Raw genomic sequence first — 27,502 nt, 5'->3', positions numbered from 1 at the left:
CTGTATTTCTTTTAACCGCTGTGGTTCCCTCCACGTAATCTGATGTACCGCGATGTAGCTGGTCGAATTTAAGACAATTTTATGAGATACCATGAGGGCGATAGAAGCGCTTGTGATGTCGAGTTTGATTTTGTCCACTGGCGCAGTGAGGTAAAGGGAAGATTTACCGATATTGGGCCAAGCTCAATACATTGACGGATATCCTTTGCTCAAAACATCGAACAAGTTGCTCTCAAACATTGTTACGTTACTGCAATTATAAGTCCTGGCTCCTGTGACACCCTTGAAGAATCTCAGGTATCGAACTTTAAACGGTGCCATGCAAACCACTCAGGTAGTGCGACAGAAAAACGCGAAACATGAAGCAAGTCTGGCAATCCTAAAGATCTATCTTGGGCTTAATAATGTTTTGCTTAAAGCTGTTAGTCATTGCCAAAGTATTTCTTTTTCTCTTCTACGGCGTTTCTTTTTTATTTTGGACGTAATTGTCAAAGCGCCAAACAATATTCAAAGAATCCAGGGGAGAGCCGAACAGTAAGGGATTAGACCCTAACGCAGAAAGTTTGCCAATTTATGCCAGAAATACTCAAACTCTGGCGTAAGAATATCGAGTTTTATTATACTTAAGTTTTGGGCGCTCCCAGGAAAATAAATTCCGTGATAAAAAATTGTTTAAAGAGTTGTGCTTTTTTGGTACCAACCCTTTTATCTTAGTTCTGTAAGGTGAAGTGCTGTACGAATGTTAAAATTCATTGCTCTTTCCAGCGACGTACTAGCAATATATTAGTAGCGCGCTGTATACTTGAACAGACCCTATGTCTGGTTACCTAACCTGGCAAATTTGGTCAAATAAGAATAAAAGCACCCTTGTGATAACTTCGTTTAATGAGCTGTCACCACCAACGAGCAAGCGTGGTGATTACATGAAAGCCCTGAACACGAAAAAAGGTAATACAATACTCACAAATGAAAGGTCTCCTTCAAAGTCAAATGTAGATTTGGCGACGTTTTGTGCGTCTTTAAATGCCGGGTCAATTGTCGTTATCATTCGCTCAATGTATTCCCTGTAGACAGTTTTTTGCTGTGCAGTTAATGCCTGCAAACCTTGCCAACTTAGCGGATCGCTCGACGGTGTCTTCATCTGAAATATTATACGAATTTTATATTATATTCGCTCCTCGTGAGTATTCTGATGATGTGCACGGCTGGGAACGTTGTGGATTCTGCTCCTGATTAAATACAGTCATCTTTGTTAAAATTATGTTTAGCTTAGAGATAGTATGTGTACGTTTACTGCTAAGCAACCAAAACATTATCCATTACCCTTTTTACCGGCCTCCTAACGTTTTGCCGACCTGTATAGAGATTGTATCCAGGATTTCCAAACTAACAGTTGAAAATTGCAATTTTAGCTACGCGAATATTTTGTGGTTTCAATTTGTTCCTTTTTCTTTCGTATTCATTTGAAAGCAACGAGTTTTATGGTTTTGACAGTACTTAAATTTCGCGCAACTGGTTAATGAGCAAACAAGTATCACATCCTCGACTGGCAGTGTTCTTTATCTTATGGCAACGTAGTTTCATGACCTCGAGGAAGAAATTTTCAGCCCGCCAAGTCTTTGTGTTCATTTATTACTTCATATTTTTTTAAAGATAGTACGACTTTTTTGTCACGTCTGTCAAGCGCATTAGTGATTGCGGCAGAACCTACTTTGATTGTGTTAACCATGAAATGAGCAAGATTACGGACTCGAACCTACAGTATTTAATAGCGAAAATGGTAGAAAACAATGGGTTTCAGTTAAACTAAAGGACTACATAATTGTCTACAAAGTACATTCCTTTACGCCGTGCTGCAAAGTAAAACTTAAAATCATATTGGTGCAACACTGCTCTGAAGCTGTTGTCCACTAAAAAAGCGCTTGTTAAAACAAACAAAAAAACCCAGAGCATCAGTGAGCTGGTGTCCCAGATCACTGGGTAGCATAATGTTTGTAGCTAATAAATAGAAAATGGTTATCAATGTTTCTTGAACTAATTTGTTCAACTCAGAAAAGCCATCGATACTTATCAACAAGCCAAAGCAGTTCTTGAGCATTATCAATAGTTAAGATAGTCATAAATACAATCAGAGAAAAGGACGAAAGAGAACCATATCTCTGCAACGATTGTGCGATTCTGCTAAATCAAAGTTTTCATAACCCCTTAAGTAATCTGCTAAACGCCAGTTCATTTGCATTTCGTCATTCAGATTTCATTATTATGTTTTCATTGCCTTTAACGCCGCCGGTATTGTTACGATCGATAACAGATAACCTTAATATAATTCTGGCCTCGGGAGGTGACGATACAAACACAAAAGCTTTTAGAAACACTATTTTTTTTTAAACTGTGGCCCCTGCTGCAACAGTTACTCAATTATTATCCTAAACAAAATAACTAAAAAATGATGAAGTCCTGATCTGCAAACCCGGCTGTCCATTTCCCCCCCAAATAATAGGTCAATTTTTAAAATCTTGGAGCACAACATCTTACCAGATATATCACACTTCCAAAAGTCCACTTTTTTTTAGTTCTCACCAGCAAAGGTTTTGGAAATCACTGCCGTGTAATAGGCAGCTCTTAGTTTTTTTTTATTAATAACGTTCATTCTGGCCTTGATGGGGAATATCAGACTGGCTGCATATTATTAGACTTCTCAAAGGTGTTCGCCAAAATATCTTATGAACTTTAAATATATATGCTTTGCGCTCTCAATATTGACCCTAATATTTCATTTTTGCATGAGCGTGCCTTAATTATCCGATCACAATGTGTAACCATAAAAGGTAATGACTCTTCATCTTCCCCTGCTCACTCCGCTGTACCACAAGGCCCTGTCCTTGGCTTCCTCACGTGTTTGAATGCAGGGTGTTTAATTATAATTCGAACATATTTAATACAAAATATTCGAGAAAGATACACTAATGAGTTTTGTGTAGGTGACTTATACGACCAAGAGGGGCATAATACAGGGGAATAATCTTCACAATAAGCCAAATAACTAATTATGATTTCCTAATTAAATATTTTTATTATTGAAAATAAACACATGGTTCCATTTAAAAACTAGCTGAGGGCATGGAAAGCGATTAAATCAGTCAAATTTATGAAGATTTCAAGCACTTGGGAAGCGCGGTGGTGCCGCAAAGCTACTCGTACACCAGGCGTAAAGTTATTATTGGAAGGACGGGAATGATTAGATTATCATCCGCATTTTCCTAACGCTAACTTGGCGCTTTTGGCACGAGTTATATAGCGTCAATCAAAACTTTTGGTTGGTTTAAAGCTGCCCTTGTTCTTCTTTCTCTTTTGATTCAAAGTAACAAGAAATAATAATGTGAGCTCAAAAGTGGCTTTCCTGAGGAAGAGTTGAAGCTAAAAATACGTTTAGACACCTTGCTCAACGGGTGTTATTTTTCCAAAGTAGTGCAGAAGAAAAGTGGTATTGTAACCCATCCAAATTGAACAGAATTATTGAGCGTTCAAGTGACTCCTCACACACCCATATTTCTTGATGATCTACTCAAATCAATGCATCTAAAGTTTAATGTTTCTTTTATAAATCTCAATACTAGCAGAAGAATAAATAGGATCCCAAAAGCTGCCTTTAGAACGACAACAAAAACAACAATAACTAAAGTTCTGGAATTGGATCTTTTCTCTAAATTTATATATATATGTTTCAACTTAAAGTACGGCATGTGTAATCGCTGTAAAAATTGTAAAATAAACGAAACGAAGGAGTTCACTTTAGGTCCCATGGTACAGCCATTCGTTTATTCGAAATTCAGTGAAATGTTTGTAATTATTCGAAGGAAATTTATTCCTCATCCCTCGGGCTTACGAAATGTCTTAAGTAAAGTTATTTTCATGTTTGCGCCCCAGCTTCTATTAGGAGATAATTTCTGTGATTTATGTTAAAAGTATTCAGCCGTATTCACCAGACGCGTCTGTTTTACTGCCGACTAACAACGTCATCGATTAAAATGAGAGCGTGGCAGATGATAATCACAGCTAGGAAAGCCCACGATAATCTCCGACTCTGCTTAGGGCTTAATCACGCAGAGCGACTTAGGAGGCGACTAAAAAATCTTAATCGGGTGTACGGCTACTTTAGCCGGCATTTTCCGGGTGACTAGCGCTTCGGTGCCATGGCCGACTCCTATCAACCCAGACCACCAGCGCTAATGAAGAACTTAATGTCTCGGAACCCTGCAAAAAACACCCAGAAAGAATCGCAGCAGCAGAGATACCGTTAAAGCGAACTCAGAGAGGCGCTGGACGACGAGATATCAAAGCGCCTTAATGGCGTGCAGTCGCGAAGGAACTTCAGTATAGGTAAAGTAAAACAAGACAACTGCTTAACAAGGACTACATAAGTCTAATAATCAAAGCTAACAGGCAGACCAATATACCTGTTTTCTTCTCGAGCCCCAGACGAAGACTCCGTCTCGCCGAGCTGTCTTTACGTAGGCGAGGGAGGACCCATTAAGGCGTCTGGCTCTTGAGCCGACGGTCCCCCGACGCACCCCCACCAAGGCCTCCCCCTACGGAATGCGCGGTGCCGGGTTTCACCCCTACGGCCGCCGTCCGCTTGAGCGGTCTTCGTCGCAGGACCGTCCGTTGTCTGGAGCATGTCTAGACGGGCCACGGGCCGCCACAGCACTCCCTCCCTAGTGAGCAGGCGAACGCTGTGTTTCGTTGAGAACGAGCCGATCAGGCCAGCGAACTCTGCGGCCTTATTGCCCCGGATGGGGATTCCGTGCAGCCACCGGAGAGCCCTGCTTGCCCCGGGGGTCCGAAGCACCTGCCGTTCTGGGAACGAGGAGCGGGGAAGGCGAGGGTGTTTTAATGTCATTGTCTCCTTCGATGTCTGTGGCGGGTTCTGTCCTCGTGGGCCTGGGGGGTGATATCTCGATGTGGGCGGGCTTGAGACGGTCCAAACAAATCACCTCCTCTCGGCCTCTAATTTTGAGTGTGAAGTGTTTTGGTTCGCGTTTTAACACGCGGAAAGGACCGTCGTAGGGGGCTTGAAGAGGGCACTTTATGGGACCGTGCCTGACAAAAACGTGCGTACAATGTGTCAGGTTCTCGCTGACGTGAGGTTAGTTGTTCTTTGATGTCCTGGTGGCCGTTGGCCGAAGGCTGTCCATCACTGCACGCAGTCGGTCGACGTAGTATGTTGGGTCTGGCACTCGGTCTTGCACGTGCTCGAAAAACTGGCAAGGTAGCCTGAGAGCTGTTCCGTGCACCAATTCCGCGCTAGTGCACCCGAGGTCGGACTTATATGCTGAGCGGATGCTAAGGAGAACTAGGGGTAGGGTCTCTGTCCAGTGGATGCTGTCACCGTGGGCCGTGAGGGCGGACTTCAAGTGGTGATGGAGTCGCTCGACGAGACGGTTGGCTGAAGGGTGGTAGGCCGTGGTGTGCAGGTGCGTCGTGCCAAGGAGTTGCTCAGTTCCCGGAACAGATTTGACTCAAACTGGCGACCCCGGTCAGTTGTTACCCGGGACGGCACTCCGAAGCGGGAGATCCATGTAGAGATGAAAAAGTGAGCGACGATTGGCGCTGTGGCATCTGTGATTGGGACGGCTTCTGGCTAGCATGTAAAACGATCCACCATAGTGAGGAGATACGTGTAACCTTCGGATGGTGGAAGAGGTGCTACGATATCTAGGTGCACACGCTCGAATCGGTTGTATCGGTTGTCCGGCAGTGGGAAGTTTGCTAGGAGCGTGACTGTGTGCCGGTGAACCTTGGAGCGTTGGCACTGAAGGCAGGCCTTTGCCCACTGCGGACATCCCAGTTGATGGAGGGCCAGACGAATTTTGTGGTCAGCAGGCGCTGAGTTGCCTTGATTCCCGGACGGTAGAGCTTGTGAAGGGTGTCAAACACCTTGCGTCGATAAGGTTCGGGTACGTAAGGTCGAGGCGTTCCGTTGGATATGTCGCACTGGAGCTCCGTGTCGCACATCGGTAGTGCAACCATCCGGAACTCGAGTCCACCTGGTGTGTTACACAGGTCCTCCAGCTCGCTGTCCGTCTGCTGAGCGCTTGCCATTTCCTTGAAGTCGACCACTGCGGAGGATTCTAGATGGCAAATGTTTGCCCTGGAGAGCGCGTCAGCAACGACGTTGTTGCGACCTTGGATGTGGCGGATGTCGGATGTAAACTCCGCAACGCAGGACATCTGACGCAGCTCCCGTTGGGAATCAGTTCCACCATCTGGCCGCAAGTTGCGGAAGGCGTGCACAAGTGGTTTGTGGTCGGTCATTTTGACGAAGTTGCGACCTTCCACAAAATGGCGGAAATGCCTTACAGCCAAGTACACTGCCAGCAGTTCACGACCGAAGGCACTGTAACATTGCTCGGTTGGTGAGAGCTTGCGTGAGATGAACGACAATGGCTGAGGGTATGCGTCAACCACCTGCTGCAACACCGCACCCACCGCGGTGGCGGAGGCGTCCGTCACCTGGGCAAGCGATGCGTTTTCTCTCGGGTGTGCCAGCATTGTGTATTCTACGAGGAGCTCTGTAGCGCGGTGAAATGCCTGGCGGGCAGGGTCGTCCCACTGAAGTTCTGTAATTGGGTTGTGCTTTTCTTTCAACAAGTCGGTGAGTAGTTGAAGCTTTTCGGCGCAGTTAGGTAAAAAGCGGCGGTAGAAATTAAGCATTCCCAAAAACTCACGTAGTTGTTTTTTGTTGACGGGCTGGGGGCTTTGCTGTCAAGAGGGCGGATACCCGATGCGTTGACTTTGTGACCGAGGAACTCCAGTCCATTTTTGCCGAACACACACTTGCTGACATTGACGACGATGCCGTAGTCCGCCAGGCGAGCGAAGAGCGTACGCAGACGTTGTGCGTGATCTTCGGCGGAGCCGCTTGCAACGAGGATGTCGTCGATGTAGGCGTAGCAAAACGGCAAACCTCGCAGCACCTGGTCGACGAAACGCTCAAAAGTTTGTTCAGCATCTTTGAGTCCGAATGGCATTCTGACGAATTCAAAGAGACCTAATGGTGTTGTGACCGCGGTCTTTTCGATGTCGGCCGGTTCGACTGGGATTTGGTAGTAGGCCCGGATCAGATCAATTTAGGAAAAGATCGTGGTGCCGTCGAGAGTCGCTGTGAAATCGTGAATGTAAGGCGCTGGATAGCGGTCGGCTGTCGTGATCCGGTTGAGAGCCCGATAGTCCCCACATGTCCGCGAGTCTTCAGGTGTTACTTCTGGGACCATATGCAACGGTGATGACCATGGGCTCTCAGACGGGCGGATGATTCCGAGGTCAAGCATAGGCTCGAACTGTTGACGAGCGATCCGTAGTTTGTCGGGGGGAGTCGCAGTGGTCTTGCGTGCACGGGAGGTCCTGATGTGTCGATATGGTGCGTGACGTGGTGTCGCACGGGAACCTCGGTGTTGCAGGGACGGGTGAGGTCGGGGAACTCTTTGAGGATGTTAGAAAAACGGCAGGTACCGTTCTCTGGAATCTGGGTGAGGCAGAGCGATGGCGTTCTGGACGCTATTCCCGAAACGGGGAGATACGTTGTTGCGTCTAGGAGGCGCTTGCGGCGAACGTCCACCAATAATCCCAACTTACGGAGAAAATCGGCACCGATGATCGCGTGTTGAGTCCCGGCGACCAAGAAATTCCGACGAAAAATACGTCGAAGTCCAAGGTCGAAGGTCAGGGACCGTTCTCCAAAAACAAGGATGGATGTGCCGTTCACTGCTTGTAAGATTGCGCACGGTGTGTGCCGACATTCGCTGGGGCGAGCAGGGAGGATGCTGACCTCGGCTCCGGTGTCGACCAGTAGCTGGAGGCCAGTTGACTTGTCTCTGACGAAGAAAAGCCGGCACCCCGTTTCTTGCGCACTGCTCGCCGAATTCAGTGCTAAGGCATCCCGTTTCCCGCTCCCGCTATGAAAGGTGGTCTGCACCTCTTTGCTTGGTCCCCGAATGTGGAATGATACTAGCAGATGTTGGTGGAAGATGACCGGGAGCGAGACCGGCTGCGGTAGCCTGAACGGCGTTGCGGAGATCTACCATGTTCGGTTTGGAGCGGAGCAATGGACTTTGTCAGGTTCCGGATTTCCGATTGGGGCGTGCAGAATTCGGCGCTAGACGGGGAAGCAGAGGTTGCACTCACAGTCGCCTGTTGTGCCTGAAGAGGAGCCTGGATGTTGGAGACTGTGGGCGACACCACCTCGAGCACCTTGTCCGCGAGAGCTGCGAGGTCGTGGAGTGGAATGTCGCCCGCCGCCGCCAAAACCATGCATACGTTGGCGGGGATGCTCTGCAGGAAAAGCTGGCGCAGGATAGGGTCGTCCACGTTGCTCGCCTTTTCTCCGAGCAGTTGAGTCATGCGGCGAAGCATCTGAGATGGTTTCCTATCTCCAAGATCTTCGGCCATCAGGAGTTGTTGGAGACGTTTCTCTTCTGATGCCGAAATACGTCGTATGAGTTCGAGCTTCAGTTTGTCGAACGGGTTGTCATCGGGAGGAGTCAGGATGAGGTCCCGGACTTCAGCTGCCTCAGTTGGTGACAGTGCAGCGATGACGTGGTGAAACTTCGTCATTTGCGCCGTAATCCTCCGGGTGCTGAACTGGGCCTCCACTTGGGCAAACCATAGCGCAGGGTCAGCGGGCCAAAACGGTAGAAGTTTCAGAGCCAGTGATGCCACGGAGGATGGTTGCTGCTGCTGTTCCTGCTGCGCCGATATTTGGGCGTGGTCGTCGCCGTTAGCCATGGCGCTCGCCGAGAAAAGATTGCTTAAAGAATACCGGGTCACCAAGTGTAGTCGCGAAGGAACTTCAGTATAGGTAAAGTAAAACAAGATAACTGTTTAACAAGGACTAGATAAGTTTAATAATCAAAGCTAACAGGCGGATTAACATACGTGTTTTCTTCTCGAGCCCCAGACGAAGACTCCCTCTCGCCGAGCTGTCTTTACGCAGGCGAGGGAGGACCCATTAAGCCGTCTGGCTTTTGAGCCGACGGTCCCCCGACGCACCGCCACCAAGCTCTCCCCCTCCCGAATGAGCGGTGCCGGGTTTCACCCCTACGGCCGCCGTCCGCTTGCGCGGTCTTCGTCACAGGACCGTCCGCTGTCTGGAGCATGTCTAGACGGGCCACGTGCCGCCACAGGCGCTTCTATATTTGCGTATGTCGCTTGGCAATGCGGCTTTCGTGTTTCCGCCCTTCAGTTTTTTTCACTTACTTTGAAAAACACGATCCCGAACACTTATTAGCCTCTCAGTATAGCATTTTATTTTGCTAATAGATATTTAACTATTTGTTTTTACGTGATGGGATCCTCATTTACGCCGTAACGTCCAAGTACGTGCGTGGGTGACCTATCTTTTTATTTCTCTTGGGCTTGTTACTCCCGAATAGATGGCAACTCACTTGCTTCGCGCTCGTGAATACCGCAGGGTCTACTGGTCGCTGAGAGTCGCACTTTAGTCATCGATTTTTCACTCAGCTCGCGAATACGTAGACGTGTTACAAACTTTAAAATAGCGTTATTTTTCAAGACTCGTGAATATTGCTGATTGAGTATAAACGTATATGTAGGTTAACTTTCGTCTACCCGTTCTCACTTCTTGAAATGTGATCACTGCCATAAACCAAATGATTTTAGTGTTGGAAACACGATTTAAGAGGAACATACCCTGTAGTGTTTTCAGTAAATATAAAGCAAAAATTCTCCAGAACTAGAAGCGTGAAATCATTAAGAATATTAAATTTATCGTAAAAAACAAAAGTGCATTTATGCTATTGTTTATAAACAGTTATTTTATAACCTAAAAAAACGCTCAAATAAAAAAAAACTTAAAAGAAACCTAAATGCAACAGGCCAAAAAGAAATTATTGGACGGAAAAGAAAATGTTTGCCGCGATATTTACGCCATTAGACAGCAATTAGGTGGAGGTAGCCCTTATCGACGCCCAGTCCACAACAAAAGGTGTTTAGCTAGCTGAGCTCCGTTTCTTGGCTCTCATTGGATGTAGAGATGATAGAAATTGTGGAATGTTTGTTGCAAAATAGTTTCCCCGTGCCGCAGAAGTCTTTTATTTGACATTTCTTTACAATCGAGGAACAAACTATAGAGGGAGAGTCACAGTTTTCAAAGACATGACTAGATCGTCCTTTCTACTTCGGTTTCAAAGGAAAAACATGGCTGCTGGCGTTTTCGGCGAGAATTTGATCGCACCATGTGACTCAATGAGTTTTTCTATTTTTATGAGTGCGAGTCGTTTTTCGTTCACCGAGATATTCAGAGCAAGCTCCCCACCGACGTAGTTTGCCGTAGACGACTGTCGCAAGTGCACGCCTTCCGGAAGCGCTGTGCGGGAGCTTGTTTTTATAGCCGGACTTGCAAAAGTCTAGCGTCCCACGTCAACTACTTTGCTCGATCGGACTTGATTTGTTCGTTTGCGCACTTTGATGCCGAATAAATGCGTCCATTCCCGTGAAAGCGACCCTCCTACTCAGAACCGAGCAAAAGTCCTGTTTTCTAGTATGGTTTCAGTACAAAGAGGTAACCTACACTGGTAAGGATTTGTGAGCCATTTATCTTGAATCAATCGAGGGTTCGCCTCGCGTCATGCTTGTTTAGTTATGTTTTGGACATTTTGCTTCGAAAGGCCTGTAGCTCTCAAATTTTGTGCAGTCATATGGCGTACTAGAGCGAATATGTTTGTCACGTTTTAATTGTGCGTTATGACTCTCACCCAAATTGCTCGCGGACGCAATGAAAAAACGAGAAGAAAACAACGAAACAAAACCCGAAAGAATTGCCTTCTTATTCCGTTAAAATTTTATATCTTTTGGTCGTTTTTCATTCCACATCGATAGATGCTGGCAGACGCTTGAATCAGACGGTGGCTCGTACATGATGAACTGCAGTGACGCCGCTTCCGTGGCCGTGTTTTGCAAGCGTTGCAGACGGTGTTAATAATAATAAAAGGCTCGAGATACACATCACCACTGCTTACGAGTTGTGATTGCGAAAGAAGCATGAATGTCGTTTTTGCGCTCGTTTCGTGAAGTGGGCAGGCCGCGGTGACATGGGCCTGCAGCCGCTCCGAAGTTTCCTCAGCGGGCTCTGGGCGGGAGGCCCCGCGGGCCCGGCCAGCCAACCGCTTTCTTCTCCCGCAGCGCTTTGGCGCTGGCACGTAGCGCCATGGGGTGGCTCTCCTTGAAGCTGACGCTCGGTGGCCCTATCCATCAGATTTTGGCTTCATTTTAGTGCTGTTTTGCTTGGCTTTTTTGTGTGGCTTCGAAACCAGGAAGCCTCAGATCGCGGCTTCAGTCCGCTCTATGGGGAGAGGGGAATTGAACTGCCGTTTGGCGCGGCTGATGACGTCGGCTGGCTCCATGTGACCATTAATGCTTTCGTATTAATAATAATAACGTTTTAGTTAGATGGGGACGGAATAGCAGACGGACCCGAACGCGGACGCGCCGCTTTCATGTCCGTGTCTTATGGGTGTTGAAGACGACGATAAACGGTCGTGGAATGGCGGACGATGCCACTAGGTGCCGCGCGTCTGCTCGCACGACTAGCAGGCGATGTGAGATCCCGAACTAGACGCAGCGGTTGTTGTGATAAGAATAGACTAGGCTTGCGAGTATGTTCAACAGCCAAGTCGATCCAGTAGTAAAGGCGGGGCCACTGGTCTGTGGGCGGACCTTAGAGAAGACCGTAACCTCTAATTAAGTTACGTCTAAAGGCGTATATATTCCTCAACTTTTCTTTTCGTAAAGAAAACGTGCCTTACAAAGGCCGTTTCAAAAAATGATTTTTTTTTTAAATTTAGGTATTTTTTTATCTACTCATGCATACTCGATTTTATAGTGAAAACATACTCACAACAATAGCGTATTTACTATTATCATTCACATTAATATCCACAGTTATTCCAAGAAGACCCAGGAAACCGACGGTCTTCAGGAGGTCCGTAGATTCAACACGTTTGGGTTTATATTCAACCTTTTTCGGCCATTTTCCAAACTTTTCCTTGAATAGACGCTTGAGTTCGCTTAATTCTTTGTCTCCTGAATGCTCTAAAAGAATAATTGAAAGCATCAGCACAATTGTGTTTTATGTCCTTTTTCCTAACGTACAAATGAAAAAAAACAACAAAAAAACATCCATGTTATGTCAAAACTACGCACTGCATTTTATTCCTTGAGCGTTAACACCAACAAAAGTAGAGTTTTTTGGGGTTTTCTTTGCATGAATTTACTTCTTTTGCTTATTTATTTATTTATTTTATTTATTTATATATTTATTTATTTATTTATTTTGCTTAAAAACAAAGACCACAAACACGACTTTGGTGAAGATGAATTCTGCAAATAACATAGACGTCCGCCGTGTTTAATATTTTATGGGCTCTGATTACACCTCCTAGACAGGTCCTGGTTCGTTTATTTCCTCCTCGGAGACCAAGTAAAATGAGCGAAAGTGCCCGTGATGTATATCACGTTACGCAGACGGCAAGTCAAATAGCGGGGCGGGTTCGGCGCTCGTATTGATAAATGGCGCTACCACCATATCGAGACTTCTCGCGAAGACCGTGGTTTATTAAGATGAACCCCTACTGAAAAAAACCATTTGGCGCCCATATGAAAATAAACGGGTCCATACTGGTAACCGTTTAACCATACTGGTCACCAGTTTGTCAAAGGGGTCGCCCGTATGGCTCAAAGGGGTCCCCCGTATGAGCCATAACGGTCACCTATTTGGCAAACGGGTCGCTCGTCTGGGCAAATGGGCGACTCGTTTGGGCAAAGTTGTCGCACGTTTGCTCAAACCGGCGACCATGTTGCAAACTGCACCGGTTTAATCAAACGGCTCTCCGGAGCCCGTTTGATATTGAACGTACAGATCGGCGGCGTGGGCACGCCTAGCGTTTCAGCCGTGGCAGCCAATGTTTTCCGGAAGGCTGGGAGCGCCGGTTCATCGATTTCAGATCGTCCGCGTAATGCAAGTAATTACATTTATATTTCAATTGCGCTGATTTTCGATTATACTGCAACTAAAACTAACACTTTTTTTTTTTTTACGTAAACGCGCGACGTTGGTGAGCCGATATTTTTGACAGACTTTTAATACTTTGTTCATCGTTGTTGCCTCAATTTACTTATTCAGCTCGAATCTCTCTCGCAGAAGACGCGACCGCGTGAAAGAATGTACGTCTAGACTCCGTTTCACTTTAATTCAAGACACAGCGAAGGTAGCACGCGTACACGCGGCTGCAAGAACATCGAGCATTGCGAGAGCACGCCCGCCGTTGCAGCACTCAAACTACGAGCTTGCGCTGAGTTCTTTCTTCTCTTGGGCGCAAGCCGAGCTTCTGGCAGCCCCGCCGCCATTTCCAAAGTTCGAGCGCGCGCGCGCGCGCGCGCGTTTGTTCTTCGGGACTACAAAAACGCATCTCCCTGGAATGCCTGGGGAGAGGGAGAGGGGCTGTCCCGGTGGTCCCAGCGCCTTGACCTCGCCCCCTCCCTCCTCTCTTGTCACCCCTGTCACGTGACCCACAGCAGCGCGCGAGCTACACGCTGATAAGCATCGAGATCCGGAAGGGCGCGCCTTGCAGCCGCTTTTTTCTTTGTCTGCTTGTTGTCAGTTGCTGCTCGAAGTTCGCTCGTCCTACCTGCTTCAATCTGTCGCCTCACCCTGCGGTCTTATTGGGACTCCTCTCGACAACGTATTGGATGTGCACCAAAGCTATCAGTGTTCGAAAAGACCCACGTGTATGTTGGCAACGAGCGATTCTTCAAAGTCGCAAATTCTCGCGGTTTGGTTGGGTTCGGCAAATGACAGCTTGTGCGCCGCATCGTGTTGAAACTTCCAAGGAGCCGTTCCCTCTCGTTTGTGTTTGTGTGGTTGTCCTGCTTTGACCGTGTGGACAAATATCACGGATTACCTCTTTCAAGTCCGCTATTGTTATGGTAAGTGCACTGCGACCTACGTGTTGGCAACGATTGACCGTTCTTCTACGCGTACTCTTCTAAATTATCTAAAGAATTATGCAGCGCCTATTCGCGCGGCAGCCAGGAGAATAATTTCACCGAAAATCTACCTGTATAGTGTTCACAGATCGCTTGCACGTTTGTACTTGTCTACAGAAGAGGTAATAAACTTCGAGGAGAATTGAAAACAATCTTTTGTGTCGGTTTTCCTGTCCACTTACAAGCACCTACGCGAGTGCATTTGTTCTACGTGTTTTCTCCATGTTATAAATACGTTTATGAGTTTCGGGACGTCTTAAATATGTTTAAGATAACCAACCTCCCAGACGATACCCATTTAGGGCTAGCGCATAATTTGCCATTTCGAAGGGCACGTTCAAACGTGTGGTCACGTGCCATGTCGAACGGGTACTCGTACCATACGGCACCCGTATCAAACGGGCACCTGTATCAAACGGGTACCGTTTCGAACGGGTACCGTTTCCAAACGGGTACCCGTATCCCATAATCACGTTTGATCCAAACGGATCGACAGGTTTGATTCAAACGGGCGACCAGTTTGCCACCCGTTTGAATTTCAAATGGTTTTTTTCAGTAGGGACATAATCCTTTTGTAATGTACTTTTGATTAAAAAATAAATGCGTACAGGAAAAGCAAAACTTAAGGAAAGGAAACGCGTTTCCATAACGACGGCGCTATTGCTGCCAACAGATCTTATCTGCGTGTCGTCTGCTCTCTTTTGCCGGTCGACTACACCTTCGGACGTACCCACTAAACATTGTAACACCCATAATCGTGTAAAAAGGGTGTAAGAAGGGTGTAGGTTAGAAAAAACGCTTTTTACACGATTTCTGAATATCGGTGGGTGTAAAAAGGGTGTGCTGACGTTTTACACCCTTCACATGCCCTCTTTACGCCCCACTTACAGCGACGGTGTCTGAAATCGTGTAAAAAGGGTGTACGGGCGAATTTTACGTCCTTCATCCACACGGTGTGAAAGGGGCGTAATGGCGATGCTGTCAAATACACCCATGATTTCATAGCCGTTCATATTCATTGCTTTGGTGAGAAACTGTTGTTGATGTATGGCGGTACAAACATCGAGTATAATTAATCGCCACACGGAGTCGCGTATGATTAGGAAGTGCTAGAGAATAGTTTTTGCAACTCCTATTGAACTCTTCGTCCGACACGAGCCTAAAATTACGTTTCGCGCGTGCATCAGTTTTTCTCGGTTCAACCTTGATTTTAAAAAAAATCCTCTCCGCCCGCAAAAAAAAAAAAGAACAAAGACGTGTAAATATACAACCTAGGCAACACACAGTATTGCGCTGTTATGGAATTAAATCGGAAATATTGTGCCGATATTATTTTGGTCTAGCCAATATCTGTAAAAAAATGGGAAGGGTCGCGCCGACGCTATCCTGACACACCGTACGTGGCGCCGTTTTTGGTTGACTGTCAAGAGTGTCCTGCATGAATCGGCTATGCCGGCGAGGTATTTCTATTTCTTGACTGCCTAAAATCCGACGTTAAAAAACAAAACAAAGCAAGATTAAGCGAAATAGAATCTGCTTACTTTTAACCTGAGAAAGACCTTTTAAGCTGAAGACTTGAACAAAGTGTGGCGCCCTCATTTCGGATATTACAAACTCACCTGACTGGGTTTCGCACTACTTATAGCACCTAATTCACTGAGACTTTATTTTGGGCTGTAGCTCTGAAGAAACAATGTCGCAAGACAATCAAAAGTGCCGGATTAATGACACCCCCAGGGACGCCACTCTTATCTCTGCGAAATGACACCAAAATATCTAGCTTCCCGACGCTTTTTTTTTCCGGTTTTTCTTTGATACACGTGAAACCGCGTCTTCGACGACGTTCAAACTTGTTTTTCGTATTTATTTTGCGATATCGCGGTCCGCACCAGAGCATGCGCGTCTATAGACCATTCCATTTAGCGCCCTCTGGGCGGCACCATTTTGTTTGACAGCAGCGCCCTCTCCATACATCCGGGAAATTCAGCGGGTTCGGCGTTTAAAACGAGAGAGAGGGCACGCGCCCGACTCAGCTAGCAGACGACAAGCCGGGAGGTTACCGTTCTCCATCTTTGGGCTGTATCGGCGGGCTGTACGGAACATCGAACTCTCGCTCGTGGCTGCCGTTGTGAAGTGGTTCGCGTTCTTAGAATAGTTATGGCTACTCCAAAATCAGCCTAGAGCTCTCTGTTGTTCTACTTCGGTAAATGATCAACTTACATACCTTTTTTCCGTTACTTAAATAGCAGTTGAGTCAGCCGGCAGTGCTACCCTCAACTACTGCGTGTATTGCGGCAGGAGAGCACGTTTTTATTTATTATTTCAGACATCCACTCATGGTCGCTAAAGGCCTATACCAGTACGAACTTTGTATAGTAAAAGAGGTACAGCCACCGGATTCACTTTTCGCCGGAGAGACCGGCCAGTCTGACAGAGTTTTCCCTATTTTGTTTTTATTTGCACGCAGATAACAGCGCAATTAGACTCTGTTAGTCTTTTTTATCTAGCATGGTAATACACGATAACTGGCATACCAAAATCTGCGCATCTGCGCTTTAAATTGCCAAAATGACGCGATTTTAAACAGAGTTTGTACGCCGGCCGGATGCTAGGTACTGCCCACTCGGCGGAGCAGACGACATCGGGCGAGAGGGGGAGGACATTTTTTTCTCTTTTTACCTTCTCTGCTATGACCCTAATGGAACGGTCTATATGAGTGGCAGTTTGAGACGCTCAAGGTTGTACTACGCAAAGCAAGTCCTGACGAGTCCAATTTCGCGACCTTCCCTGGGCAGGGCAGGTGGCAATACAAAGCAGCAGAGGAAGATTAGCTGCTTTGTCCAACCCCCTTTGACCTCGTCTTCTGATAAGCCTCCAAACCTTCCTTTGTGTCTTCGTGTTGCTGTGAGCGAGTGCGAAGGCCGCTTCTAGCAAATCAGAGGGGTGGCGCGAAACACGTGACCGCTCTCCGTAGGACAAAAACGCTTGGACGAAAATTTGTCACGTGACTCGCTCTGACGCGCTGATGGGCTACTGGGGCCGTAGTCTTTACCGTATGCCAAGTTATGGTGAGTTTTAGGGGCCACGTAGGTCCGGTTTACAAAAAGGGGGGCGCCCGTCAGTGTGTTCCTGTTTTTCGTGCATTTCAGTCGCGGCCCTGATTTTTCGTCGTGAACGGCCGGAATACATCCATGCCAACTTTTCGGAAATGGTCGTTTATTTCGTCGGAGTCTATGGAATTATTTTGCTGTATTTGTTGAACACGTTTCGACAAAGAGCTTCTCATCGGCGGCCGCGAGACTTCCGTTGTATGTGATCGACCGCCTTCAACCTCGGCATTGCGTTTGCGTTATTTCGTGCTGCCCAAATCGGATTACGCATCTATCACGACAAAGAGGTGCTCATCGGCGACCGCGAAAATTCCGCTGAATGTGAGCGACCGCCTTCATCCTCGACATTGTGTTTGTGGATAGTTCTGTGCTGCCCGAATCAGATTATGCACCTATCACGGATTACATGAGATCGCTGTTTTATTTGTAAGTACTCTACAAGCATGCTTCTGATAGTAGTCCAAGAGGGCTGTGTTCGACAAATGTTTCGTTTCTCCTAAAAAGAAACAGAAGTGACGAAAGCGACGATATCGCGTTTGATTGGTTAGAAAGTCGAATGGCGAAAATACGTAACTTGCTTCATTTAACCTCTAACCAATCAAACGCGATATCGTCGCTTCCGTTTATTTTTAGGAGAAACGAAACATTTGTCGAACATAGCCCCCTGTTTCCGTTTCAATATACCATTTCACTGTTTACAAACATGAACTGCCACTTGCGTTTCAAGAAACTCCCGGTCGCACCGTCTTTGCAAGCCTGCCAGTTTTCTCCACGTGACCAGTGCAAGAAAGCATAAACGTCAGAAGAAAAGTACAGTTGGAGATTCAATTACGGCCTTCGGTTGTACAATTTGAAGGGGTTATGAAACAATATCCGGTTGAAATATTCATGACCTTACACGCACGGGCCGCCACTGGTTTAGAAGCGTCTTGGTCGTGGTGAAATTCCGAGGATAAAAGAGAACTATTTCTTTCAGTCTTGCTCGCAGTCACGCATTTTTTACTCGCTTCCATCCAACGCAGGCGAGATAACCGACACCGGTCCAGGGTGCCTCTTTGACAGCCGTGCGCCTTTGCCTTCGCCACCGTGTTGGGAGACGGCGCTCGCATGATACAAACATTTCGCGGCACTTTGCGTCAGCCTCGGTGCGACGAGCGAAAAAAAACAAAAAAAAAAAACATGACTGCGCCAGCACAGGGAAGCGCATGCGCAAAGCGGGAGTTTTGAGAGCGGCAACGCGCCGCCAGAAGGCGCAGCGTGTCTTTTCGGATTGCGCTCCCGTGCCCCGCAAGCTAGTGCTGCCGACTGTACTTTTGAAATGTGGCCATTCGGCGGCAATTTATGTTTTGAGACAATCTAAAGAAAGCAGAATTGTAATGCTTACTCTCCGTGCACTTTCTGAATAAAATGCCCAGTTTGTGATCGATGGACTGGTCTCCCCTGGTATAAGTCAGTTGTTTTAGTAATTCTGAAATATATAGATGTCAAAATGGAGAAGCTGCATGGACGGTAATTGAAATGACGCGGAGAGAACAATTCGAGTTTACAGCGATTTCAGAAGACAAGCATATGTACAGTGTCATTGTATATGTTCTACACTTTAGAGGAAAACGAATGGGCAGTTCAGTATTCAGTTCGGTAAAATCGCCTTTTTGCAGAATTTAAAAAAACAAAAAAAACAAAACAACACACACACACAATTTTTGTTTTGCACTTTGACTAACTAAATGTAATTTGGTTCTTCGGCAACCTACTTATTTGTGAATGCAATTGTGCATTTCAAGCAGAATTCAAGCGTTTCCACCAACGCGGCCTTAAATATTTCGCACTGAGTTATTCCTGCTGATCGTTATCTCAAATTTGAGTTAGTGGGATTCACTACATATCTATGCTACATAAAGAAGAATGTATCTCTACGATCTATTTTTTTTTAAGTTTTCAAATTTCAACACTTCGTGTTATTAGTGTAGCAAAGCAGTTGCAATATATCTAATTTTGACCATGTATACATACAAAAACATTCTGCTACGTACGTCCCATTTTCTGATCTCTTCTGTTCGCTGCTTCTGCGAATCGGTTAACTGCAGAAATGCCTCTGGGAATTTGTGTGCTTTCCTTCCATTTCCCGCATGCATACGAAAAGAAGTCGGCGCAAGGATCCACCTTAGTGTCGATGGCGTCGGTAATTTGTTTTGCTGAAATATATTTTTAAAGAAATAATTATTTTGCACTTTTATGCGACGGTCACTTCACGTTTATCGAGGTCAATAAAAAGAGAGATTACATTTTAGGAAAAAAATATTTATTATCTGGACAGTGAAAAAGCATGTTTATTCTTCCTACCAACCCACTATTTCTAAACAAGGCTGTCTATTATGTAATCCACGCTACATAATGTTATGTCTGGAACCCGAATGCGAGAAAACGTTTTGACATTCCAAGATACCTATTTTATCTGAAAGAAAAAAACAACCTTCTTTCCCATAAAATCTAGTTTAATATATCTTGTTGATTTTTAGTTCGAGGTAAAGTTCCAAATACAATGCGAGGGTTTTGAAACCGCATAGCAAAACTCGAGACATTGATTTCTTCAAATGTAATGCGCCAGCACTTACAATATAACTGAATCATGCTAAGCTCCCCGCTAGCATTTACAATCATGTAATCTGCATTAGCATTACATCAAAATGTAATATAATAGGATACCTAACTATCTTTTTGTAGATGGATGCCTTATTTACTAGATCGTTATATAAAATGGCTGAGGTCCAGTGTTTCACTTGATGGAACCGAGTTGAACACACATTTTCGAATTCAAATTTATCTTTCATGTGACTAGAAAACAAGAAAAGGCGTAATGACTATAGGCGCATTTTCTTTAGTATTTTTCAGCTTTGTTTAGAAAACGCTATGAAAACTACATTTATCTGGTCTGCGCAGGGGAGCGATACGGTCAGGTGCAATAAAATGGAAGACTAAATGTCATGATCAATCGAATGAAATAACTGAAATGTGTTAATTAAAGGTTTAAGTGTTCAAAACGAAAACAAACCGTTATAACTATAAACTTGCAGAGCGTTATTTAAAACCGATAAATCAGTAATTCTGGCAAGATATGAAGCGCGTGGGATGTGCGGTGGTGCTCGAAAGTTACCTCTCCTGCCACAGGCGTAAAGCTAGAGGTAACGCGGATAAGACCACCGCGCACCTAGCACCTGCGATTTTTGTGCTCCGTTCACTTTCAAATATTTTTAAAGTGTACTGATTTAGTGGGCTATGTTGATTCTCAGCCAGTTTCTAATTGAAATCATGTGTTTATTTTGACTAATAAATAGTTAATTACTAGAGTTCGGTAAATTTTTGACTTATCGTTACTATTCTTCTCTCAGCCCGTTTCCAGCTTGAGCAGCGTCGCCCTCGCCGTCGCCATCGTTGTATCCCCGCGTTGCATTATGGAAAGTGTCCCATATTGACGTCACGAGTGACGTCATGAGGGTTCTGGGCGTTGCATTATTGGAAACATCCCAGGATGAAACGAGCGGGTCTCACTGGTGACCGGCGCGCTGCATTATGGGACATTTCTCATAATGACGTCACGAGTGACGTCAAAAGGGTGCCGTGCGTTGCATTATGGAAAACATCCCATGATGCAACGCGCGGGTTACTCGTGACCCTCGCGTTGCAGCATGGGACGTTTCCTATAATGACGTTACACGTGACGTCACGGCCACTTATGAAGGTCACGACCTTCACAGCGAAGGTCACATGAAGGTCACAACCTTCACACGACCTTCACTTCACGAGGCCTTCACGAGTGACGTCACGAGCGTCACGAGTGAAGTCACGAGGGGGAGGCAGGGAGGGGAATGAGAGAAGAATGAAGGAGGGGAGAGGGATGAGGAGTGGAGGAGGAGAAGGGGACAAGGAGGAGGAGGGGAGGGGGACGAGGACGCCAGAAGAAGGGAGGAGGACAGGGTATTGAGGAGGAGGAGGGGAATACCCTCCTCTCCGTACCCTCCCCTCCTCCTCCTCAGAAGCTGCACTCTAATTCGGCATTAGAGAGAGTTGTAAACGTCTTTTATTTTTTTCAGCAGTGCTATATTATTGAGCTCGTCGGTTTAGGAAAATATTTATAGGATATACATATCTGCACACGTTTTTTTTTTTAATCTCAAAACCGACAGGGGGTTTGGGCCAGGATGTTTAATGTTTACGAAAAACTCATATATGTTGAGGGCGAACTTTTGAAATAAAGTAAAGCGCGAACGGCACGTCTGGTGATTTTTTTTTGTTTTCAAGTTATTGACCACTAAACACACCGAGGCGGAAAGCTCCCGCCGGTCGAAGATCTTACGTTTGACCACTCGATATTTTGCCACTTCTCAAACCATCGGATGCTCCCAAACCCTGGGAAGCCTTTAAAGTGACTGAAAAATCGACTTGATAGCGTATCGAGCTACGATTTACCACAGAGGTGCCCGAAGGTGGTGGAAGCACCGGTTCAAGATTTCAAAAAATCAACTTACCTGACTAAGGGTAAAAAACAATAACTTGTTTACATACCTACGGTACGCCCGTTTGCGAACTGCGCACACTGGCGCCACAACCGGTACATAACGCAGCGGCACCGACAGCTCAGGGAGCTTCCCCTAGTGCGGCTTAGGGTACCTCAGCAGCGGCCCGGTCACGTCAGATGCAGACGGCATTTAGCTGGAATTACTCGACAAATGACCTGCTTTATTGTTTGCGTGTGTCCATTTAACGTGTCTTGTTAGGAAGAAAAAATAAATCATACATTTACTACCAGAGCCCTAAGAAAGCCCGAGCCGTTAATAAGCAGACAATATTGCCTGCTTTTGTACCAAAAGCCGACAACTTTTTCCGACCATAAACGGCGTGCGCTTTTTTGATACTCTAATTGTCAGTGTATGATTATTTTTGGCGCTACCGCACGGCTGCTGAGCTGCTGTTTGCCTCAGGGACCGCGCTGCCTCCATCTGCCGGTTGTTGCGTCAGTCAGGGGGTGCGCAATTCGCAAACAGCCGCCGAAGGTAGAAAGAAAAGAAAGATATATATTTTCATTTAGTTTTTACTTCGGTAAGTTCAATCTTTGAAATTTTGATGCGATGCTTTCATTACCTTACGCCAGCTATGTGATAAATCATAGCGGGACACGCTACCAAGTCAATATATATGGGTACTTTAAAGGCTTTTCTCGATTCAAGTGCACGTGATACTGCACTACGGCTCCTCTGAGACACTCTCAAAAAAGATTTTATTATAAGCGTATGTCCAAAATATGTACTATATTATGTGTATAAAATGAAACATATTACAAAAATCGAATAAACAAATGTTTCGAAAGCTTGCAAATTCAAAATCGATTATCTAAAAAACATTTTATTTTTAGTTGTTTCTTGTGAGCGACATGGTATTATAGCGATTTATCAGAAAACCCAAAAGAAAAGATAGAGTATTTTCTTCGTTATTAAATCTTCAATCTTATCAAACGTGTATCGTGAATGCGTGTTCGCATGGGTGCTATTCTTGCCATTATTGTTGCGTGAATATGAATCTATTTAACTAATATTATAACTTTCGATCAATTTTAAGAAGACATTTCAGAAATAATACGTATTGTGACATATGTTTTATAAGGGATTGCTCGCTACTATAGTGCCCTGAGTCACACAACGCATAACAAACACAAAACGTCTTACACATGGAATGCTGGACAAATAAAGAGGTACAATTAAACATAATCCAGCAGTCATATATAACTGTCAGTACAATATAAACACAAGACAGCACATTCAGTTTTATGCATCACACATTTTATGCAAGGTTAAAAAATTCAAGTTACTAAGGAAGTGTTTTCACTCAATGGACTGCAATTCAGCAGTGCAATGTACTACATTTTATTTACATCTAATTACTGCACGTCTCTTTACGATATAAAAATATAAAATATATTTACCAAGCTTGATGTTACAAACTTCTGCTCATTTCGTTACCAGAGGAGCGAGGCAATTTTATTTATCCAATGTATAAAACACATATCAGATGGTATTACCATTTCTCTCGCAAATGTCCATTGAACGGAAAAACCCGGGGGCGAATGCAGAGGGGGGGGGGGGGGGGGTCCGGACGTCCTGACCCCCTCTTGAATTTTGCATGTGTAAACATTTAGTGGAAACGGGAAGGGGGGTCTTAAACATATGATACGCTGACCAAAACCTGACCCCCCCCCCCCCCCCCCCCCTCAAGAAATACCTGCGTCCGCCCCTGAAAACACCTGATTGTGACACTTTGTAACCATTCAGTGTTTTGTGTTAACGTACTTATTGGACCCGAAAATCGTTAGTGTGACAAATTGAAAAGTGGGTCAACTGAATATTGCCGCGAGCGCAGCTGACCAAGAAGACAGCGCGCTCGTGGTCTAACCGTTATCGCGCGTGCTTTCCACACTGAAAGCCAGGGTTCGATTCCTGGCCGCGGAGGCGCATTTTTGTTCACTCTGTAAAGTGATGTTCTGGTGAATTCGAGAACCGCCTTGCTGTTTAGAGGTTAGAATCTTCTACGCCCCGAACCTTCTACGCCGAACGATCCAGAAACCCACTAGTCTACATAATCGATTCCGCAAGGCGAGCGAAGTCAGTTTCGCCCCAGCGTTCGACTGTGCTGCTACGCCTACTTCGACGCCCGCGACGCCCTGTTATTATATTTTGTACCCTTTTATTTTTGGCACAAGTTCGCCACATTAAACCTTTATTTATTCCTGTTTATTTCCTGTTCTTTGGTCACCACCCGTGACAATATTTAGGTACTCTATGTGAATTATTTTTAAAGTTTGTCTTGACTGGTCATACACTACATTAAGGATATTATTTGAATACTCTTACTGCAGAATAAAAGGATATTATGGGGACTAATAAATTACACAATAAGAGAGCAGTTCCAAAACTACATGAAATAGCGTAAACCCTTTTCCTCCAACCGCATTTATACATCGTCAGCACCTCTGCCATCCGTACATTATCTGATAACCTCATCATTAGATGGGGCGCCGCAGGCCTTCATGGTATGGTCTAGTTTTCTTCCGCGGTGCCGTGGCCCTCCTACAAAAGGTAATGTTATTACAATTCCTATTGCTCTAACTATTACCATGTTGTCGAAGAACAGTTGCCTCGGATGATAAAAACGTGTCGGCTTCATTTTAGTGCGCAGCTCTTAGGCGCCCGTTTCCGTCTTCAGTGGCGTCCGCGTCGCCGCCGGCATCGGCGGAACCGCGCGGTGCATTATGTGTAAATTTTCACGCTAAATTTAGCGGAGAAGTTCACCGCTAAATTGAGCTAAAAAAATTCCCCGCTAAATTTAGCGGAAAAGTTTCCCCGCCAAATTTAGCGAAAAACATTCCCGCTAAATCTAGCAAAAAACTTTTCCGCTAAATTTAGCGGGAAAATTTCCCCGCCAAATATAGTGGAAAAAAATTCCCCGCTAAACTTAGCCGAAAGTACTTCGCCGCTAAATTCAGCGGAAAATTTTCTCCGCCAAATCTAGCGGGAAAATGTTCCCGTTAAAGTTAGCGGAAAAATTTTCCCACGAAATTTAGCGGAAACGTTTCCACTAAATGGGAGGCGAGTAGGAAAGGAGGAGGGGCATAGCATCCTCTCCGTAGCCTCCCCTCCTCCGCCTCAAGAGCTGAGCTCTAATTCGGGGTTACAGGGATTTGTAAACGACTTTCATTTTCTCTCATAATTTTTCAAGTGTCATTTCAGCAATGGCAAAATTTTGTTCGTTGTTCAAGCTCCTTTTATAAAGACGGCATCTAAGCCACTTGTTATAGTAGAGCTCAAAAAGCTCATATTTCTTCAGAATTGTTATAATGTCTTAAATATGATAACAGAAAAGGCGTAAATGCCCGCAAATATTTGATCGACACGCTGTAAGTAGTACTAAACTTATCGCACAATTTTCTTTCCAAGGTCAGTAATAACTGCGACAATTTTACTAAGACGTTAATTTACTGAAATAAATTTGTCTCAATTTTCTAAAGTGCTTTGGCTTACCCATATTCCTACATTCCTGGGACTGGCAAACCTTGTCATTATCTAGAATGAAACCACTTTAGAGTGAATTAAAATGGCGATTGATTGAAGATGTTTTCTGACCGCTGTGTAGCATGCCGCTAAAGTTGATGCCTAATAATTATTATACAGATTTGGGTGCAAGGTACTGTAAACTCTGGGTCGTATTTTAACTAGATGTTATCCCCAATAAATAAAATGCGCAAGCCGTAGTACACAAAGGCAAAAAAAGGTTCCGGTGGAAAGCAAGTGCAACCCACGTCCGCCGGCCTTAACTGCTCTGCAGGCCAGCCTACTCTGCTGCTTGCGAAGTACGGTGATGTCTTAACCTCGGCACCACCAAGCGAAATCTACGCCCCCCTCCATCTGTACTTACAAGACAGGCTCAGAGGTCACGCGCAATGTACTTCTTCGACCATTCGCTTCCTCCGCTGAGTACATATATTCTTTTTAACAATATTATTCAGTGTTTCGAAACGGTTTGTTGCTGATTGTTCTGTATCTCCAAAACTCTGTCTTGAGCCGAAGATAATTAATGTCAGCGTAGAATGTACGATTCATTTCAAAATAAATTGATCTGCCATAAAGTATACAATAAATATGTTTTGAAAATATTTATCACAAGAACGGCAATTGCACGAGTATTAAGTATTTTAATTGAACAATGCGATAAACGTACTTAAGTCTCTAAAGGGCATGAAGTTGTCATTTAGCTAGCAAATTCAGAGCACAATTTTGAGAGCATAGAAATTCCATACTTACAAAGAAGTCCATAAAGTGGTGAAGAATGATTTTAATCGCAAATAAAAGAAACACCATGTCGTAAATAATGCCATTTTTATTACTGTGCTTGCTTGGAACTAAACTTCTGAAAACAACCTGCTGACTACAACAGCATTGAAGCCGATTGATAAGAACCTTAACTACTCCGGGATTTGAATATGATAAGTGTTTTGGCGAGATTCCTGTGCTACTCTGGCGTTTACAAGTATGTTTGCAAAAAAAAATGCGACTAATTTCGTGATTTCAATTGTCTTCAACGGGAGTAGTTCTAAAATAAATATTGCCACGGGAACGAAAAAAGTTATAGCAAACAAATTTTGATTAAAATGTCATGGGAAATGTGATTTTAAAGCAGCTTTCAACTGTAACGTTTAGAGTCCTTGTCTTTTTTTTATTTTATTTCTATTAAATGTTAAAAGAAAGATCAACACTAAAGCACTAAAACCAAACAATATTCATCCCATTGGCTTATTTGGGGCGCGATTCAGTGCAAGGGTATTTGTAAAAAAAACCTTGATTATGTGTTTTTTTAGAAGTATAAAACTCTTATTTTGTAATAATTACTGCATAAAGCTGAGTACTTTTTTCACATGAATTACAAAAGTACTCTTCATGTTATGCTCGCTGAGCCATAAATTTATCAAATCAACTCTGTTGCAACACAATTGTCTGATGAATAAATCTGGTACAGCTTAAAACAAATGTTTATCCTATTTTGTTTCTCGCTCGTCCATTTTTGTATAAAAAATCTTTGTACATGGCTTTTGTAGCGGTTTTCCTGCTTTAGCTCTTGTACTGCCCACCGTTTATAAATAAATGTCAATAATTTTAGGGGTACCAACATTTTATAAAGACTTTATTCAATATATCACATACAGAATTATATAAATACCGACTAATTTTTAAAAATTCACATTTTTATTTGCTATGCCTGTCTAAGCATCATCACAGCAGAGGTTCTTTATAAATTGTTAAATAACGTATATGTATTTTGGTTATCATAAACAATTAAAACAGCCTGTAGCCTTCAATCAAATTAATGGCTCAGCCGTAAATACTATGTTTGAGTTCAAGTTTAAGCATTTTTAAGTTGCGATTTAGTCATTGAAAGGTACTCGAAAAGCTGTTACCTGAAGTGTATGTAAGAATGCTCCGTCCGGTATTTAGTACAGAAAGCACCCAAACAAGCGTAGTTAACCTCATTAGTGTTTGAAGATGCATATTCGCCCTTCTCATCTTTGTGCGCTCTGAAATATATATTGCGAAATACAAAAGGATGCATCTTATTGAAAAGCAAATATGTATACACAATATAATCTATCTGTAGGAGGCAGTGTGAAAGGGTAAAGGCAACATTTTTTTTTATCCGTATTATAATAGAAACAAAAGTAAAAGCGATATACAGTTCTTTATTTTTATCACAGTTCCTCCCGCGTTGAACACGTTTGCACCAACGCTTCA

The 27,502-nt window shown here is 44.6% G+C and overlaps 1 protein-coding gene across 1 annotated transcript in view; it reads right to left on the bottom strand.

Moving 5' to 3' along the window:
* The window catches only part of LOC120844443 (neprilysin-1-like), a 126,736-nt gene extending 99,459 nt beyond the window's left edge, over nt 1-27,277 (bottom strand). The window contains exons 1-6 of the mRNA XM_040216236.1: nt 27,172-27,277; nt 25,241-25,282; nt 19,205-19,366; nt 18,556-18,639; nt 11,915-12,108; nt 965-1,141 (exon numbers count right to left, since the gene is read on the bottom strand). Coding sequence (XP_040072170.1) covers nt 965-1,141; nt 11,915-12,108; nt 18,556-18,639; nt 19,205-19,366; nt 25,241-25,282; nt 27,172-27,277 — 765 coding nt within the window. The remainder of the gene's footprint in view (nt 1-964; nt 1,142-11,914; nt 12,109-18,555; nt 18,640-19,204; nt 19,367-25,240; nt 25,283-27,171) is intronic.
* Nucleotides 27,278-27,502: the final 225 nt, after the last annotated feature.

This window comes from Ixodes scapularis, unplaced genomic scaffold, assembly GCF_016920785.2.
Source record: "Ixodes scapularis isolate PalLabHiFi unplaced genomic scaffold, ASM1692078v2 PGA_scaffold13__105_contigs__length_92229423, whole genome shotgun sequence".
NCBI classification, from domain to species: domain Eukaryota; kingdom Metazoa; phylum Arthropoda; class Arachnida; order Ixodida; family Ixodidae; genus Ixodes; species Ixodes scapularis.
The sequence above is the reverse complement of the archived record's forward strand: the minus strand, read 5'-3'. Positions and strand labels throughout refer to the sequence as shown.